The sequence below is a fragment of the Podarcis gaigeae genome (genome assembly GCF_964106915.1).
Source record: "Podarcis gaigeae genome assembly, chromosome: 1".
NCBI lineage: Eukaryota > Metazoa > Chordata > Lepidosauria > Squamata > Lacertidae > Podarcis > Podarcis gaigeae.
The window spans coordinates 106,954,869-106,975,867 of NC_139678.1; the positions used below are offsets into that span (position 1 = coordinate 106,954,869).

At 41.8% G+C, this 20,999-nt stretch overlaps 1 protein-coding gene across 4 annotated transcripts in view; it reads right to left on the minus strand.

Annotated features, from left to right (window-relative positions):
- Window positions 1–20,999, minus strand: part of RBMS1 (RNA binding motif single stranded interacting protein 1) — a 118,334-nt gene that overhangs the window by 53,869 nt on the left and 43,466 nt on the right. For 2 of the 4 annotated variants that reach the window (XM_083711125.1, XM_083711124.1), the window contains exon 1: window positions 19,050–20,401. The exons of the other annotated variants lie outside the window; for them this stretch is intronic. In XM_083711125.1, the coding sequence (XP_083567251.1) occupies window positions 19,050–19,334 (285 nt within the window). In that variant the 5' untranslated portion in view covers window positions 19,335–20,401. Of the gene's footprint in view, window positions 1–19,049; window positions 20,402–20,999 lie in introns of those variants that run through there. 4 annotated transcript variants of the gene reach the window in all.

Here is a 20,999-nt window from a genome sequence, read left to right on the forward strand (position 1 = left end):
TGGTAGTGGCGGCCGCCCTGTGGAACGCCCTCCCTTCGGATGTGAAGGAAATAAGCAGCTATCCTATCTTTAAAAGACATCTGAAGACAGCCCTGTTTAGGGAAGTTTTTAATATTTAATGCTGTATTGTTTTTAACACTTGATTGGGAGCCGCCCAGAGTGGCTGGGGAGACTCAGCCAGATGGGCGGGGTAAAAATAAATTATTATTATTAATTATTATTATTAATTATTAATTATTATTTAAACACAGACCTGCCCTCCCGCAAAGCGTAGGTAACCCATTGCCCTCGAACCTTATTTTATGCAGGTCATTGAGGAAAAAGGGGGGAGGGGGATGACAGAAGAGAGAAACGGATTTTGACTCTGCCCACCACCATGGTGCAGCCTCCAACAGATTCTATCAGAAGTAGCACGACCCATAGCAAAGATTGCCTGATCCTGTTGTGGAATGGGTGCTGGATTTTAGAGCCATGTACCCAGGGAGGACACACCCTTCTTCCACTACGCAGTGGCTCAGCTCCCTTCATTTTTCTCCTAGCAGGGAATCAGATGCCAAAAGTGATCCTGGTTGAGAGAAAAATTATCAAGACAGCCGAGCTGCAGTGACATAAACCTCAGGAGGGGGATGGTTCAGATCTCCTAATTTGGACAACCCTTTTGCTTAAGACACATGCCCCCTTTTAAACTATTGAGGAGGACCATGTTATATTAAACACACAGGAGTGCCCTAGTTTGGCCTTTGAACAGAAGCAGCCTGTCTTAAGGATGCATCTTCCTGTACAAGACATGCAATGCAATCCTATGCTTATTTGCTTAGAGGTTTTACAGTGCTATCCTATGCATAACTTGCTTGGAAGTAAGTCTCACTGGTCTAAATGAAGCCAACTTCCTACCAGTGTTAGAAACTCAGATAAATAATTTAATCGCCAAATGGCACCTTAAGCCTAGGGTTATGGTCACCACAATGAAATGTCTAGGCACAGGTTGTTGGGGTTTTTTTGCGATTGAAACTACTATTACTATTATTATTATTTATTTTCATTTCTATACTGCTTTATACTTTAAAGAACAAATCTTTAGAACACATTAAAACAGAAAATAAAACAATCCAGAACAAAAGAAATTCAAGCTTCAAGGTAAATATTTCAGATCCTTCTCTAAGTGAATTTTTGCTTTCCCCAGTCGCCAACTTGGCATCCAGGGATTGCCACATGATTGCAATTGGACCTATGCCAGTCACAAAATGTGCCTGGTGCCTGGCTAGTTTCTAGCACTGCTTCCTACATAGGGTGCACAAGATTGCCACTCTGTACCCTGAACTGTGGTCTAGAGGTCTAACAATATTCTCAGCATGCTTCACAGTATGCCATTCATTTCCAGGGTTTTAAAGCCACAGCAGTTAAAAATGTAAGAAAACCATCACACATTTGTAGTAAAGCTAAGACCTCAGACACAATTATGCTCTGTATACCTAACCTGCAATAGATGTTAGGAGGATGCGCCAGACTTAACTTGTCACTAGAGTGAGGCCACCTTCTTCCAAAAAGAAAGAAGGCAATGTTAGATGTCCAGATGTAATAGATTCACTAAGTTAGCTGAGTTAATTAGCCAATGATTTATGGCTCCTGCCCCTTACTAGGGAATTAAATCTGAAATGTAGCATACTAGCATGGACAGATAGTAATCTACCATTCTCCAAAGCAAATGCTAGTTTATTACATTTAATAAGCTGAATATAAAGGCTAATTGTATTTTCTTAACTTTGGTAAGGAGATTGTTTTCAGTACCCAAGTAATCTAATGTATGATTTGGTTGAAGGAGAGTCTGCACTATGAGGAAATCATCTCAGAAGGAAGTACTAGCTGAATATTTGGATGATCTGAACAATCTTGCCATTGGCATTCAGCTTGCGACAAGGAATTAAATGTGAAGTATCAGCTTTAATCCACTTAACTGCCGTGCCTTTCATTAAGCCAGTGTCTTGACGTACAAAGACCAGCAGGTATAGTTTTAAAATATAAGATGAGATGAAGCGTTTTGCCCAAGATACCTAAATTAGTGTGAGTGTCTGCATGTCCAAAATGCCTCTGAATTTGAGAACAAAGGTCTGAAGTAAAGTAGTAATTGCCCTTCACTTAAATGCTGCCAGATCACTTCATCAGTTTACGCTGTTTGGTATGAAACTAAGGGTTTTCAAATATAGCTTGACTTAACACGTGGGCAGCAGAGGTGTGGTTTTTCAAAAGCTTCATGGCAAAGTGAGACCTTAAGCTTGGGTTGCCCAACACTTCATCCTGCGCTCTAACCACTACAATTCACAGTAACTACTTCCTGCTAGAAAGCATTTTTAAGAACTGAAAGAAGTAGTAACAACTTTACTCTAGTAACTTTTTATCCAATTGTTCTGATGCAGATTTCAAGTGTTGTTTTTGTTTAAAAAATGTTTTGGGATTGTTGGTTTGTTTTAAAAATAGAGGAGGAGGAGGAGGAGCACCCCCCTTTAGGGTCTACTTATGAAGCAGTGTTTACATTAGGGCTGAAAGGTTTAACACGTTTAAAGATAAACCAACTAAATCCTTAACCACAGATATGCCAAGCACCCTCGTTGTCCAAGGACAGACTACCACATTGGATACTCACTAGTATGGAACTAAGAGGAACCTGTGTGAGCAGAAAGCACTCCTGTGTTTTATTTATTTGTCCAAGTTTTTTCATGTTCTTTTCCTGATTTCCATAGGCTCATGTCTCCTCTCCCTGCAGCAGCAGCCTCATATGTGAGTGCAGAGTGGAGAAAATCCCTGTGTTGTGAGTTGAAAGCCACTCGTGATTTATAGGATTCCAATTCAGTTGCCCCCTGTACCTCACAGTCCATGCTTTATTAAGCTGTCACCTAGCACAGCTTCAAATTATTAGAATTTATTTTATTTGTATTTGGCTCATTTAGAAAAAAAAGGTGTAAACCATTTAATTAAAAAAAACTAAGCTGTGTACATAAAATAATATAAAACATAAAATAATATAAAATAATATAAAAAATAATATAAAATAAAAATAATATAAAAATAATATAAAATTAGCAAAGTTTTTTTTAAAACAAAACAAAACAGGTATACATCACCAAATATTCTAATTGACCAGCTTCTAGAGAGCATAGTAGTCACATTTGTCTGCTTCAGCCTTGTTATATCTTAAAGACTAATGGATTTATTATGGCAGAAGCTTTTGTGGACTACAGTCTACTTGTAGAATTCCCACTGCTACTGGGAGCAATTTGAAGCACTCTCCACTTGGCAGGTGTTGCAAATTCAATGGTCACCAAGAAAGGGGAGGTTTGCGTGCCATGCAAATTTTCAAAATTTCAAAGGAATTGTATGGCATGGATACAGAGTTCCTGATGAGTAGAACTTTGCTTGTGGAATGCTGCTGGAGGAGGATGGGACAGAAGATTTTCAGTGAGTCCTCTTGCAGTGCCCTGTAAAACCTTATTATCCAGAGGGTTGAGCAACTCTTAGGAACAGAGTGAGAGATGGTGTACAGGACTGCAGGGGGGGGGTATGGTGTGTGTGTGTGTGTCGGGGGGGTGAATGGCCTCTCTTGTCTTCTTCCCCTGGGAATTGCTGCTGGATCTCAACCTCTTCTGTTCATAGAAGGGACATTTGCCAGCCTTGAGGGTTTATTTAAAGAGATTGAGTCTAAGGATGCAATTCTATCTCCAATTACCTGGGAGTATGTCCCACTGAATTAAGTAGATACGTTTCTGAAAAGATATGGTTAGGATTTCCCTGTAAGATGGCTATCAAAACACAAATAAAAACACTCTTAAAATGCTAACATCAAATACTATTTAAAAACTAACGCCAACAATAAAAACAGCAGATTAAAAACCAGAAGGAAAGCAGCCACAACACAAGACAAACAGCAGAAATAAAAGTATTCATTAAAGGAGAAAATACATATGCCTTAAATAGTGCTTACTGCACCACCAAATATGGTGCCACCTGAGGGTCCCTGGGGATGGCACAACCAGGGTGGTTGCCATTTTTGCAGGTGGCAACACTTCCAGGGGGCAGTGGCGTAGCGTGGGGGGTGCAGGGGGGCCGGCCGCACCGGGCGCAACATCTGGGGGGCGCGCTCGCACTCGCAGCTCTCTGTCCCTACTAAAATCCACGGGTTAGGGGGCGCAAATCCACAGGTTAGGGGGCGCAAATTCCTTGCCTTGCCCCGGGTGCTGACAACCCACGCTACGCCACTGCCAGGGGGGCCTTGGATTCAGATCTTAATAATCAAGCAAGCTCTATAGAGCTAGGTGGTCCTTCAGATACTGCATATTAACAACAGTATTGTAGAGTTGGAAGGGACCACAAGAGTCATCTTGTCCAATCCCCTGCAATGCAGGAACCTTTCTGTCCAACATGAACAGAAAGCTTGAACCCATGACTCTGGATTTGAATATTGCATGCTCTGCCAACTGAGCTACGTTGAGCTCAAAGCGGCTCACAATAGCATTAAAAAACAAACATTGCAACCACTGTAATATCAAAAACAGCATAAAGCAAACAACAACAAATTCATCAAAACAATTAATACAATTTAACAAAGTTATAGTAATGCGTCACTGAGGAAGTTATAGGAACAAATAGGCTGGCAAAGGTTTTGTGCATAGGTGCAATTTCATATCTGTATATTCACAAAATTATTTTCCCACCTCCAAGCACGAACAAAACAGAAACAAGCCAGATCCTGTGTTAGCCAGAAAATCCATTTGTGGTCTAATCCTGTGACAAAACAACCTAGCAACAATCCCAGCACCACCAATACTATAGGCTGGGTTTGCCAAAGAAGCAGATGCATCTTATAATAGATATCCTTGGCACACAATTTTTGCTTCATAATGGCCGTTTTAAGAGGAAAGAGAAGAATAACAGGATGTACATGTAGTTTGAGGAGGCCAGTCATTCATAGAAAATGTACTAAAAAAAAAAGTACACTAATGCAGGACTATTTGTAGTTGTCATACAGCTTTCCCACTAATGACTTGTACAGTGTGGCTCATGCTATGTGAATTCTTTCAGAGACAATTCCAACACAAACTTCACAGATAAGATACTCTGAATCAATCATGTTTGTTTGTACTGAACATGGAACCTTTGCCTCTTCCTGATGGGCACAGAAAAGGCTATTATGCTTTTGCCATTTTTCTGAAAGAAAATCTGTTCCAGTTACTCAGAACTATCAGGGAATGGTAAATATTTGTGCTGAATTTCACATTAGGCAGCTGTAACAAGATTTTAACTTTAGCAAAACTGTCATCGGTTCTACAGCAGAGTGCCTGAACCAAATTTTTGTCAATTTCAACATGTCTTCCTGATGCACACTAAATGCTAAAATACTTTTTTCCAACTTCCATTCTCTTAAGAGATGGTGGAGCATTATATTTTGTTCCATTTACATTTAAATCTTGGATCCAGAGTCAAACGCAAAGAACATGAAATATTGTAGACAACATGTCATAGAGATGTCTCCAACACTTTCTGGCAGATGTATCTTAAATAAAGGCTTTAATAGTTATGTTAGTCATGTATTACAAAAAATTATCCATCATTTCACTGGCAGTGTACTGTTTTTATGGGAAAGCTGGTTGCTCAAAAGAGTTTGCATAGCTTGGAATTTTTGCTCTCCTTACAAATACTGTACTATAAATTTCTTAAATGAAATCGTGTAGCTTCTAAAATGTGATATGACTGGATGTGGTACTATTATTTTTAGGTCTGACTTTTATTTTGTTTTTTGGTGCTAACTAAAAATTCCAAATTTTTAAAACTCTCCTCCCTTGGTGATGTCTTTTTTTTTTCCAAAAAGGCATTGCAACAATTCCTCTTGCCTCTGAAATTATGAACCACAAAGAAGAAGAAGAAGAAGAGGAGGAGGAGGAGGAGGAGGAGGAGGAGGAGTTTGGATTTGATATCCCGCCTTTCACTCCCTTTAAGGAGTCTCAAAGCGGCTAACATTCTCCTTTCCCTTCCTCCCCCACAGCAAACACTCTGTGAGGTGAGTGGGGCTGAGAGACTTCAAAGAAGTGTGACTGGCCCAAGGTCACCCAGCAGCTGCATGTGGAGGAGCGGAGACGCGAACCCGGTTCCCCAGATTACGAGACTAACCACTACACCACACTGGCTCTCTGCAAAGCTTCAAATTCTGCACAAAGATACCATTCCAAACAGCACCATGCACCAGCTCCTTTTTTAATGAATGGGTTTTGTGAGAGAATAAGTCATTGATGGAATGCACCATAAAATTAGAAGAACCTTGCCAAATATTAGTGACAACCTGAGCCACGTTAGTTGAAAATTTACCCCAAATTTTGTTATGTCAGCCACTATTTGGTAATTGTTCCAGTTATTATCCAGTTTTCAGAAATGCTTCTTAACTGTTCTGAAGACATTGTTTAGGTGACTATACCTCAACATGTTCTGCATACGAGCACAGATTGCTTGAAATTTATCATTCACTTGAATAAATTATTTAGTATTCAAATTTCAAGAAACACACTTGGGAAGTTACAGAATAGTTACTTTGGTTCAGAGACCTTGTGCATGTGATTTGAAAATGCACTACCTGAAGCAAAAACACACTAAGCAATCAGCTGAGTAGAAGCAGATGGGGATGTTGTGATCTTATTAGCACCAAACAAGTCTTGTATACATCTGTGAACTGCACACGGATGCAAATGTGATTCCCAGATGTATTAGGGGGGGAAATGATGTAGCAACCAGAGTGTCCCTGTAATCACAGAAGTCTTTGCATCTGCCATCTCCAAAGCACGGCATACTGCTTCAGCTTGCTGTATCACTGTGCATATACTTATCCTTTTTTGTAGTAGGTATTTATCACAAATTAATAAAACTTTACTTTATTTTACTTTTTATTAAATTTCTATACTGCCCATCACACAAAGATCACAGAGCGGTTTACAATATAAAGGTAAAGGTACCCCTGCCCGTACGGGCCAGTCTTGCCAGACTCTAGGGTTGTGCGCTCATCTCACTCTATAGGCCGGGAGCCAGCGCTGTCCACAGACACTTCCGGGTCACGTGGCCAGCGTGACAAGCTGCATCTGGTGAGCCAGCGCAGCACACGGAACGCCGTTTACCTTCCCGCTGGTAAGCTGTCCCTATTTATCTACTTGCACCCGGGGTGCTTTCCAACTGCTAGGTTGGCAGGCGCTGAGACCAAATGACGGGAGTGCACCCCGCCGCGGGGATTCGAACCGCCAACCATGCGATCGGCAAGTCCTAGGCGCTGAGGTTTTACCCACAGCACCACCCGCATCCCTGGTTTACAATATAGAAGCACAAAAAATATATAGCATAATAACAAACAAAAACAATACCCCCCACCACATAGTTTTAAAGGCCATAGATTGATAAATTAGCCTAAAGCCTGGGAGAAGAGGAATGTTTTAGCCTGCCACCCAAAGATATGTAATGAAAGCAGCAGCGAGCATCCCTGGGGAGAGCATTCCACAAATGGGAATCCACTGCAAGAAAGGCCCACTCTCATGTCGGTGGTGCTTTCTGGACCTCTTGTGGAGGAGGTACACAAGGAAGGGTCTCAGATGATGATCACAGGGACTGGAAAGGTGCATATGAGAAGAGGTGGTCCTTGAAGTATTGTGGTCCTGAGTTGTTCATGGCTTTGTAGGTCAAAATCAGCACTTTGAATTGGGCCTGAAAAATAATTGGCAGCCAGTGCAGTCAGCCCATAGTTGGCATTCTATGCTTAAACCATCTTGCCCCAGTGAGCAACCTGGCTGGTGAATTCTGCACCAGATAAAGTTTCTGAACCATCTCCAGAGGCAGCCCCATGTATAACACATTGCAGTAATCTAACCTAGTGGTTACTAAAGCATAGACAACATAGGGTAGGCTCTCCCTCTCTAGATATCGGCACAGCTGGGCGACCAGCTGGGCCATCAGCCAGGTACAGCTGTGTACCTGGTCCTTCAGAGGGACTGCAACCCCATCAATAACAGGCATCCTCCCATCCATGCAGTCTAGGGAACTACTGACTAACTGACTGACTCAGTCTTATCAGGATTTATCTTCAGTTCACCAGCTCTCATCTAGTCCATTACTGAAGCAAGACAACCCCACTCAGTGGTTTCATGTAGATGTTAAACAGTATAGGGGATAAAATCAATCCCTGAGGAACCCCACACTGAAGGCCCCACGAAACTGAAAAGCACCACCCAAGCATCACCCTCTGGAAACACCCATCCAAGTAAGGCCAGAACCACTGCAATTTGGTGCCACCCACCCCTAACTCATCAACAACCGCTCCAGAAGGAAACCATTGATGATGGCATCAAAAGCCAGTGAGAGGTTGAGGAGAATTAACAAGGGCACATTTTCCCTGTCTCTCTCTCGACAGTGCAGTACTACCTGAGAGAACATTGGGATAAAGCCAAATATCATTAAACTGTAGGCACCATCTACAGGCTTTGGCACCATCTACAGCTTCACCAATATATGTTAAGGAATTTATGAAAGAAACAATGGGTAGGAGGGAAAGTAACTTATTTAGATATTGCGACTTGTTCAGAAGTAAGCATCTCCTTATCATGAAACATTAGAAATAAGCTTCAAGAAATGGGTAGTGGTTTATTTGTCCTCTGGCCCCTCAGCAGGTTACCTCCAGAGGCTTTGGAATAGATTATTTCCCAGTGGAGGACCAGAACCTGTGGATTCGATCCAATATACACATCCAGTTAAAAATACATGTGCCAAAACTCTTAGGCAATATGACCTTCATTAATGACCAACAGATTTTTCAATCAATATTTAGTAAAAGGAGGCAGTTTCAGCAAAAACTTATTCAGTGTTAATTAACTTGGAACTTCTCTACCAAAAAGTTTCAGAATACCCGTGAAAAGGATTAGAGGATAATGATTACTGATGAAGATGGGTGGTGTACCTTTGGTTCTTTTACACTGGCAGTTTATCATTCTTATTTCACACTGCTCTTTAGCAAGGCAGACTAAAAACAAAATTTAAAAGATTTTGATTAATCAAACAAACAAACAGAAGCACTTGCTACAATGAACAAGAAATTCTAATATAATATATATGTAATACAAACAGACCAGAAGCAAATCTCAGTGAGATCAACTTGTCCCTCAATTAACTAGGTACAAGGAAGCAATTACTCTGAAGTGGCTGGGTTCATACTTTGGCCAAGCCACACAGGGGACCTAGTTGCTCAGGGATAAGCAGCCAGAAGCACAAAACAAGCTCTAGATACAAATATTCAGCAAGAAGCCGGTGTGTCAGACAATCCACATGATCCCAACACTTGCCTCAAAACTGTGGTCAGTTGTGGTTTGAAGCTTTACATCATCTGATGCAAATAAAGAAAACCAGAAATTCTAGAATACCATATTGAAACCAAGTCAGCCTCATAAATCCTTTCAATAAGTGCAGTTTCTAGGCTACCTCAACCTTCATTAGAATATTTAGCTACTCCAACATTGATTAGCCAACGTATTATAAATGTACAAGGACAGCTTTGTCACCTAATCAAAGGGTATACTTATAGTCTTCCAAAGAATGAATTAGTGCCCTATCACCATTGCATAAGTTACCATACCTGCTGCTCCTACCCATCTTCCAGTAACAACACAACTACGTACGTCCATCAAGAATTGCAAATCTAATTATGTAATTGCACCATGTTTTCCATTAAAGCACCTCAACAACTATATGTGGACTCCCAGAAGTTGTCAGACTCCAACTCTAATCAGCACCACTCAGCATGGTCAATGGTGAGGGATAATGGGAGTTGTTGCCCACCAACGTCTAGAAGGCAAAGGTTCACCATCCCTGCTACAGGTCTTTTTTGACAGGCTAAAATATAGTAATATAAGCAATAACAGGTCATTGCAAGAGTCAGGGGCCATGGAAATCAGTTATATATGCCATGTTATCACCTGCTAAGCATAAAGGATGTGCATTGGGGAGAGTTTAACTTGTCTTGGAAAACACATACTTCATGCTGCAAATTTCCTGAACAAAAACACGCCACTTTCAGACCTCAGTCTGAAGAGAAGTTTTCGCTGGCAGGAGGCTGAAGGTTTCCTCACATGTGTAGTGAATACATCATAGTCCAGGACTGTCCTGTCTTCTGTTTTGCAACCCAACAGAGCTCTTAACATACTATTAAAGGACAGTGACAGTGTTGTAAAGGGGGAGAAGGAAGGACGTCAATTGTCAGGCATAATACATTGTGAGTGAAATTGTAACTATACAAGAGAAGCTTCTATGTTACCAAGTAGACTAGCCTGGCAACTAGTACCAAGAAAGGATTTCCATCAGGTAGCACTGAAGGAGCTTTTGTAATCTGGACGGAGACACAGTTCCCTGCCACCCTGCCCAAACAAAACAGGCCTTCAAATCCACCACAAAATTGCTAACAGAATTATGTCTTTGCAGACAGGTTAGTAATTATTATTTATGACATGGCAACTTTTGTTGGCATATTGGCAATGATTCAATTAAGTCATAATGAACGAGTGTACCAATGACTGCTCTGCACATGTGAACACTATCTCCTTCTGGCTTTCCAAATACCGCAAATGTTAAGGGCATTATGTATTTTAGCTGAGTCTTCGTCTTGTTAGGATATTGACGTTCCATGTTAAACTGGTTTTTTAAAGTTACAGTTTTTGTGTGAAGCAGAATAAAGTCAAAATTGGCTAACACCTAGCTCAGACTCAACGAACAGTCTGCACTGTCTAAAATTGCCAAATTGTTCAGATGCTCTTAAAGCAATTTAAACATATATTTTAATCTGGCTCCTTGCTATCTTTTCTTACATCTCACCAGAACAAGACTGAGTAGGTATTTTAGGAGGAGAGGATAGCGTAAGCATAAATGCAGCTGTAGAACAACACTAATTAAACCTGTACTAGGCTTGCAGCATTCTAGTTAATAGACAGTGCCGGTCTTACACTCCCTGCTGAATTAACAAATGGTTCTCCACCCACTTCTCTCATCTGTGTGCAGCACATCCCTTCCCTTTCCTGTTGCATCAGGAAACTGCAAATTGAGACGGTTCTGCACGGTGCAGCTAAATTTACCACACTGCAATGCAAGCATCTAACTTATCCTTCCCCTATGGCAATGGCTCCAACCTCTTGTTTGAATTTAGTCAAGTGCAAAACCCCAGGCAAATTTCCTTAAGGAGAAAACATTCGTTATTTTGGAGAGAGAGAAATTCATATGGAAATACATTCTTTTGTTTTGAGATTTTTTTTCTCTGGAGACTCTCCCTCCATAAAGTGAAAACAGCTGCTTGAGAGAGCAAGACAGAGGCCTCCTATACATGAAAACTTTATTGACTGTTGTTAGCTATGGCTGTATTTCACACTGTGGTACACATCCTTGCTTCTTAGATATATTGGGATTTGCTTCATACAAGAGAAGTCTATTTATCCACCTAGCTCGGTATTATTGTGATTGAAAATAGTTTGCCAAGGTCTCAGGCAGGGATTTTGCCCATCAACTGCTACCTAGAAATACCAGGTACTGAACCTGGGACTTTCCACATGCAATGCATGAGATCTCCTACCAAGCTAGGACCATGCACAACTAATTACCGTATTTGTCACTCCATAAGACAAACTTTTTTCCTCCTAAAAAGTAAGGGGAAATGTCTGTGCATCTTATGAAGTGAATGGCGTGGAGGAGGCACGGACGGGGAGCCATGGCAAGTTGACTTGTATGAAGTTCTACACATTTCTAGCAGCCTCAGTTACTGCTCTTTTGTCACCAGTTACAATCTTCTGTGCCATGGAACTGCATATACCATCCATAAAGATATACCACCAGCACAGTTGTAGGATCCCTTGGTAACTGGGGAAAGGGGAGGGGAGGGAAGAACAAGAAGGCATGCTGTATTTTCTAAGAACTATATAGCTCTTAATCTCCATGTTTTTAAAATCTTGGGAGTTTCAAATAATGGCATGCCAAACAAACAGAAAAATGACCAGCTTTTGTCATCCAATTCCAGCTATAACAATAATACTAAGCAGCAGGTTTTGCTAACATGCTTCTAAGGCAGGTACAAGGGTGATTTAGGCTACAATCCTAAACTTGCTTGTCTAGAAGTAAGTGCTACAGAACTCAGCAGGATTCAGTTCCATCCATTAGTAGCCACAGTGTTGCAATGTACATTAGGTCACCTTGCTTGGTTTTAAGATATCGATTTCAAACCACTAAAAATGAAAGCCAACATTATTCCGTTTTCTCCTCCCAATGCACTTTCAAACGCCTGTCCTAAAAAATGCAAGGAGAGGGCACTTCATGATATATGTATTTCACTGCTGTGTTTGGCAAGCCTATGGAAGCTGGTCAGCCAAATTTATGGTTTGCTAGTAAAACAATCTTTCTAAGTACATTTGCACACATGTTAAGATTCATGCCTTATAAAGTGTGAATAAAGTAGTGTCAGAAATAGTCTACAGTAAAGATGTTTTGACAGATGCTCATAGAGGAAAACAAATGTGAGCATCTCCTGAACAGAATGACAATTTACAATCTACCTGAAGAATTGGAAGAATTTCAAGAAAGGGAGCTACTAACTCAATGTATTAAAAACGGGTAGAAAAGCAAGCAGTGACTGAAAAAAGGACCAAGACAGGACCACCACTATAACCTACTGCAAATGTGCACACTTTAGACCAATGGTAGTTGTCCTGTCAAGGACAGAGAGTGCTTTTGTCACATCCAGCTGTTCAAAAGAAAGAGGAATTTATTGAATCTTTCAATGTATTTTATGCTGTTGCCAGAAATGTATGTCATGGGCATGAAGACCAACTGTGATCCACATGCATCATGCTTAAATGTTACAGGTGGGATAGGGATCATTTGTTGTGTGTGTTTGGTGGGATTTCAGTACCAAGTTTAATATGTTCATCAACCATGACAACGTGTGTGACTAATTGGTCAGGACTCCTTGTTATGCTTCATCAATATATCAGTATACTAAAAATGTGCAACAGATTTTTCCACTAATCAAAAATAAGTGGAGAATAAGTAGAGTGAAATCAGTACACCCAGATAAAAGTATTTTCAAAATGTAATGTTTTGCTGCAATTATACTAAAGATATGATATGAGAGGCTGGCAAAATTATATTATCAGCCATAGGACATACCAGTACATGGCAGAAAATAAAGCAATTCAAATATGTCTACAGCTTAGTAGCAGAGTGCAGCAATATTCCCCTACCCACTGTGGCTAGCAACTGATATTCAGATGCATACTACCCCCAAAACTGGAGATAATTTAGCCATCCTGAGTAGGGCCATTGAAAGCCTTGTCCTCCGTTAATTTGTTTAATTTCCTTTTAAAACCATCTCAGAAAGCGGTCATCCCCCCAACTCATGGAAGTGCATTCCATAGCTATAAACTTTGCACTGTGTGAGAAAATATTTTCCTTTTGTTTCTCTGGAATTCAATGACTGATCCCTAAATTCTAGTGAAATGAGAGGAGGAGAAACACTTCTCTCTATCCACTTTCCCCCACATCATGATTTTGTACTTCTGCCTAATACGTCACTGAACATAAAAGGGAAAAGAAAGTAGGGTATAGAACCTTCTACCACATAAAAAAGAAATGTCTGATATATCAGATACATTTCAAAACAATAGTCAATAGTCCATCTTGACATTTTCCTTTGGCACCGTTCTGTTTCTGACTTTTGACTGAAGTCTTTTGCCAGTAACCCACTGCCAGTAAGACTAGACAATAATGGGATAGATGGACAAAACAGCCTGACTTGATTTAAAGCAACTTCATTCAGTTAAGATTTGGAACAATAATATGTTTAGATCTGTTCTTTAGAATGGAGAGGAATGCCACATTCTAAATTACCTACATCGGAATTCAGGATAGAGCATTAGAGCTGCAAGAAGTACAATATCTGTGAGTTATAAAGGATTCATGTTTAGATATATTTTTTCTATCTATTTCTCCAGTCTGGGCTTTAGGAGAACTATCCCGAAGGTTACACTTTATGTTTAAAAAGAAAAGAAAAGAAAGAATTGCAAGCAGATGATGAAACATAAATAATTCCACTTCATGCCCACATTGGAAACTACAACAGGCCATAGCTTCAAGTGCAAAGCACTTCATGTACATATGCAGAAACACATGCGTATGCAATTATTGCAAGCCATAAGAAACATTATTCTGTACCTAGAACTACTCTGTGTGCAGAAAATTGATATCTGAAGTATCTTTTACTCCACAAATCCCATTTTTAATAGGATTATTCCTGAGTAAATTAATTGTGGACTGATGCCTAAATGTTAATCCAGAAGGCATTTGTATACACATGCTTTTCCAAGTTCAAATGCAACTATAAAAATTTTTTTAGGATCAAAGTGTGCTGGTGGGGGTGCTTTTTAGTTTCCTGCAAATTACTGAGCTAAAATGCATCACCAAGCTTTTCCCTCTCCCTTGTATAAGACTTCGCCTTTCATATCTCTATACCGTCACTATCTACCCACATTAGAAAAAAATATAAAAATTGAAGAAGGAATTTTACAACGGCAAACAGATATGATAATTGATGCTATACTTTAAAATCAACATGTTGAGAATCAGACACCGTGCATTTTAAACTTGGGTCACCATGTAGCTTTTTTCTTTTTACCACTTCTAAGCAAAAAAAAAAAAAAAAAAAAAAGCCAGTTTTAGCCAAATTTAAAATTTATAATACAAATCCTATTGTGAACAGACCTGGGATCAAGAGTTTTGTGTGTCAGCCACTAAACAAGGCCAAGCACTGCATCAGTGTTAAATTCCTCACATGCAGCTACGCCCAGTTAATCTGCTTGAAAGCAGCAAACTATGTAAATCTACTTATGCTAGTGAGATAAACATTACAGTCATCAAAAATGTAACAACATGCAACAAGAATGACTGTTACTTGGCAAAAGTGGATGTTGGGGAGGGGAGCTAAACACCTCACAAAACAGGTTGTCTTACAACCAACTCATTTTCAAGCAGTACTGACTGGCCACACACACACACACACACACACACACCCCAACTTCCTCCCCTAGTCAAGTTTCTCCACCAGCTCTGCAGAGGCACAAATTGCATACAGAATCGACAGCAAACCATGCTTTCCTAAGGAAAGCTTAGATCAGTTTTTGCTTTCACATCTGCAATTCAAATGCATTTGAGAAGCCGCTCTCTTGTCTCACACTAAGATTCACAAGAAACAAAATTCCAGGCTAAATTTGCATCACCTGTGAAAACACCCCAATTCTCTATTCATATAGCAATACCCAGGAGTCTCAAAGAAATGTCTCTGATTTATACAAAGCAAGAAGGAAAAAGCAGATTGCATAAACAGGTTTCTGAAACGGTTAAGACAAAAAACGTATTTGGTAAAAGAGTTAAAATTTGATAGTGCTCCAAGGTAGCCTCTTTGTTGGTAAAATGCCCTTTCAATTTTAGATATTGTCTAAAGTAAAGCATCAATAACTTTTAAAGACATCACTGCTCTTGCTTGGAAGATTATGATTCGCATTTCAACTGTGTTCCATTATTCTGTATTACCTAGCCACAGTTTCCAACGTAATTCTGACCTGAGCAAAAGAGGACTTCAGCATGCTCCATTCTGACCACGATGCAGGAAAATCCTGTTTAAACAGATGACTTCAGAGTTCAGTGTTCACTGTTCACCATAACAGTAGAATACAGGAAAAGATTAGGCACCACCTATCTCTTTCTGACCTGAAAAAAGAGAGATCTAGCTGACTGGCTCCTATGACTAATGTAGACGAGAAGCAGAAAGCAGTATAGCAGGTCTTTACTCAAAGTACTGTAATTATATATTCTTCTGTAACGTGAACAGGTTATTTAAGCAGCAATACACTCATGTGCATATGGAAGACACATGAACATTTTTTCAACGTTTTGAAATTAATGCACAATTTCTTTCTACAAAAGTTGTCAAGAAGGTGTCTTTCCTTTGCCTTATGCATTGTCCCAAGGTTGTCCAGGCTCTAGGACCTAGTGACAGCCCATCCTTCTCTACCTCTTCAGTGGGAGTAAGCCCTCTGAGCTGAAAGGAACTTCATGTTGAGTAGACATGTATGGGACTACCCTGTGACATATACTAAGAGCGCCTCAATGATAGTTCAAAAGATTTTGGAACCCAGACTTTATTATCTTGTAGAACGATATCAAAATAACATATAGGGTTTTTTGTTTGTTTGTTTGAACTCTTATTATTTTGTCTGATCAACAACAAAAGCATATGTGTTTTTATGATATATGCTTCATGAAAAGGCACATTTATGCTCTATTATGACTTATAGTTATTTAAAAAGGGATATAATGTGACAATAATGTATTGAATTTTATTGGATTTTTCTAACTTTAATGAAAAAACTGGGAAACATACTGGAGCGGGGTGTGTGTGTTTGTGTGTAACATGTGCTGAAAAGCTTAACATGGGTCATTAAATTTTCTATTTTAAAACATTAGGATAATTTTAGGGTGAAATAAGAATATCTGCACATTAAAAACCAGACAACCACTTTTTAAAAATCACCTAGATTCATAAAGACATCTGCAAAAATGACATCACGAAAAGCACTTTTGAGTGACGAGGAGCCACAGTTGTCCCCAATTAAAATCAATAGGAGCTTAGGCAGGCAAGAATGCAGGCACACTCAGCCTTCCCTGTGTGAGAAGTGTTTCACCAAAGAATGGCTTGACACCAATAAAAGGAATCTTTGGTACCCAGGGTCTTAGGACCACATAATGACCACACATTCGTTTTTTCCGCTCCCCATTGAAAAAGAAGTCTGTTTGTTTTTCTGATTCAGTCAGCCCTTTTAGCTCTTTGAATTCAAGGAGTGCACTGTGAAAAGAAGAGCATCTTATCAGTGTGTTCCAGACCAGCAGGCCGACTCACATCCGCATGCAAAACATACACCCCTTCCAAGTGAAAGGCTTGCCCTCTGCACTCCCCCCCCAACTCCGCCTTTCATCACCAACAGCCCATGGTGCCACTGACAAATCAATGAACACACAAGACTCCAAAAAGTGCCTGGCTTAATTAACTAGCTTTTCAGACTCCAACACTCCCTAAGTATTTGTTTACATAGTATTTGCAGACCAAATAATGCTATCCTTTACTGTACCATCTACACGGTAATAGTTCTCTATTAAAAAGTGAGAGGATACCAGCTAACCAACAGTATCCACTAACTATTAGAACTAATGAAATTTACCAACACTTACAAATTAAGGCTTTAAAATTTGGCAAAACATGAAAAAAATAGGGTTTTCATCGTTCAAAGTACTTTATGAAATTCACAATATCCTCAAAAACTATTGGTGAGGTGGCTTTAAAAATTAAATCAGTACTCCATGAAATCCTTGGCAGAAGTATATATTGTACAGTAACTATTCTCTGCCTACAATAAAGTCAAAGACATTTTATTTATTTATTTTATTCATTAAATTTATAGGTCACTCTTCATTGTAAGATTTCAGGGTGGTTCGCAGAATAAAATACAGGACAAAAACCTGTAAATAAGTAAAATGAAACAGCAAAACAATACCCCCTATGCCTGTAAAGTTACAATAATTAACTTATTTAACCACTTACATTGGTGTAATCTCACTGAAGTCATCACAGACACTGATTCACTTCCTTTAAGCTACTGAGAACAGGCCCAACTCCCCACCACAAGAAAACCATGAGTTCTTATTTTCTAACCCAATTTCTTCCTGATCACCTCTAAAAGAGGATTCACAAACACGCACACACACAATACATACATAACCAAACAAAGAAACACCCAACAGCAAAAGAACTTTGTGGAAGGCAGCAAAATAAAAAATGAATGAACCACAACTGCTTCATAATGAACAACGTAGCGCTCAGAAGATTGTTGAAGGAGGCATTTCCAACTGCCATCTTATTTTTAAAAGCAGGTTATTGGTGCAACAACCATTGTACAAACTCTGCCTACTACGATGTCCTTTTTCGGCATAATTAAATCAGCATGTCAGACTGGGGCAGATTCATCCTATTTATTAGAATCCAATTTTCCTACAGTCTGAGACAGGATGGAGAAGGAAGTGGGCGGGAAACAAATCCATAAGAATTTTGCATCTAGTTACCCCTTAACACGTTTTAAACATTATTCCTTAAGATTAAAGAATGGCTATGGGAGTAATTACACATGTTTTTACCTTACATATTATTATTATTATTATTATTATTATTATTATTCTAAAAGAGTGTCTTATCCCAAATGTATTTTGTTTTGTTTTTTACCTGGGGGGATATTTCCCACAAGTACGGGCCATCAAGACCCGCGACCGCACTATTGGGGGGGGGGTGGCTTTTTATTTTAATTTAAGGATATAAGTGGAGTCGCTTCGCGTTAAGGGGTTCCCACTCCTTCTTGGCTGTTTCAATAAAAACGGAAACGGTCGGTCTCAAAGTACCGATTTCCAAATCATGTTGTCGCAGGCTCTAGAAAGCCAAAAGGAAAAAAAGAAAGAATGGGGGAGGGGAGCCAAAGAGGGGGAAAAAAACCCCTAACTTGTTGCTCGGAGCCTGATAGGGAGTTCCCCCTGGGCTGCAGTGGTTGTACCACCTAGGAAAGTTGCCCAATCTGGCACCTCCTGCTCAACCCAATTACGACGAGGCAAAAGATGTCCTTTCTTAATTCTCCAGGGGTGGGGTGGGAAGGAGAGAGAAGGTTAAGGAAGATCGCACGTGACATAAACTTAAAAGAGACACGGACTTCTTGTCTATAGCCCCCCCTCCCCCCGGGCGGTGGGGGTGGGGTGGCCCGAAGACGCTTCCTCCGCAGACTGCTCGAGAGCAAGCCCCGACGCCTCCAAGTCCCCACCCCTCTTCCCTTCCCCGAGACCTCCCCCGCCTCTCCCCCTGCCATACCCACCCACAAATATTATAACGCGATTCCCCACCCCCCACCCCCGTTTACCTGCTTTCTATAAGGAGTCCTGCCGCCGCCCGCAGAGCTGCTGCTGCTGCTGCTGCTGTTGGGGAAAATCATTGCCCAGCCAAACAGCGGGCCTCCCCTCCGCCCGGGAAGCAACTTTGGAGGCAACTTGGCCGGCGCGCGATTCAGGGAGGCGGCCGCGGGGAAGTGCCTCTCCCTCGCCGGCTGCTGGGACTGGGCTCCTCTTCTGCTGCCGCTGGCTGGCTCAACGCCTCTGCCGCCGCCGCCGCCTCCACCCTCTTCTTCTCCCTTGGCTGAGTCTCTCATGCAACGCTGCTGCTGCTGCCGCCGCTGCTGCTGCGCGTCCTCCTTCCCCTCTCCCGGGATCCCTGGCGGCTGCAAAGCCAGGCTGAACGCAGACAATCAGCCCAGCCTGCCAGCCATAAAAGTCACTTCATTGATCGATCTACTACGATCCGCGGCGGCGACTTCTGCACCTACTATCGGCCTCAACCACCGCCCAGAGAGGGAGAGAGAAACGCACACACACAGAGGCTGAGAGCGCGCAACCGAAGAGGAGGGAGGAGGTGGGGGGGAAGGAACAGCCCAGTGCAGGCACCGCGCCGCCTCCACGCCTCCAAGCTGCAGCGGCGACAGTGAAGTCTTGGGCACTCGGCGCCGCTTGCCTTTGTCCCCCGAGGGGCGGGCTGCTCCCCCGAGCGCGCGGGGTTCTGCGCCGGCAGGAGGCGCCGGCCGCTCCCTTCCCCCCTGCCCGTCCCGCCGAATGGTTGGTTCTGCCTCCTGCATACCGCGCATTCCTCGGGGCAGCCAGTCAGTCGGCGCGCTCGGCCGCCCCTCGCCTCTTTGCGCGCACCAGCGGCAGCAGCGCTGCTCTCTACGTGCCGGCCCAAGAGCTCTCCGGTGGCGGGCGGGGGAGAAGGGATCGAGCGAGTGTGTGGGAAGGGGAACCCAGAGAGCCCCCCAGCGACACCTTCGTCTACCTTGGAGAACAAAGAAACCCAAATTTGGCCAAAGGACTCGCGCTCTTCCCCGCCGTAAATCTCACGGGGAAAGCGCGAAATGTCTGCGGGTCTCTTGGAGAGGGAAACGAGAGAAACTGCCAAGGGAGTGCGCCCTCCCAAGCCTTTCGCGTTGCGTTTTCGCCTACGAGCCCCGTAGTGGGCGCGGAAAACCGCGCACCATTTTACTTTCTGTGTTCAAGGAGAGGCCCAGTTGTCAGTGGCCGACTCCAGCTTCTTGCAGATGGCTTGGAAAGGGCCCAGCCTTCACGAAGGCGCAGCCAGGACGCTTCCCGTCTTCCCAAACACTTTAGGTCACAGGGAGAAAGCTACTTTTACCAACAGGCACAGAAGCCAGAGAATTAATTCGCGCTCCGCTCACTGCAGAGTTTGGCACGAACTTTTCGACTCGTGCCACATCAAGGGACGAAACTAAAACGCGCCTCTCTCCACCCCACCTCCCTACCCCAATGTCCCCGGGGAGACTGCAAGCTACCCTAGTGGCAGAGGAAAGAATGTGCGTGCGTAAAAACTTGACAGAGGACTCCAAAGCTTGTGCCAAAGCCTTGTGATCTCCAGTAATATGATACCCGACACAGGCGCGTACAGAGATTGTGAAACTGCTATTAAAGCGCCAAACCCCGCTCTTCAAGTAACTGCGTTCTTATTAACTACGAGATCAACTTTTTAAAATGACCTAATTTTCGTATATGGAGCGGCCCGCCCAATAGCAGTCAGGCGGCCAACAACAGTCAGCCCAATAAAACGACGAATATCTGTAAAGTAGACGCACTGGTTTTTATGTCCCCTTAAGTTGCTTCGCTGTGGATTTGATTTGTTGAATGAACAACGAAAATGAGAGATATTCTGGAATCTTAATTTGGGAGTAGGAGCTTAAAAATCTACTTGTATCTTCCCTCTAAAAGTAACTCCCAACAGAAAACAACAACAGTAGTATGGCTTATACGTTCGT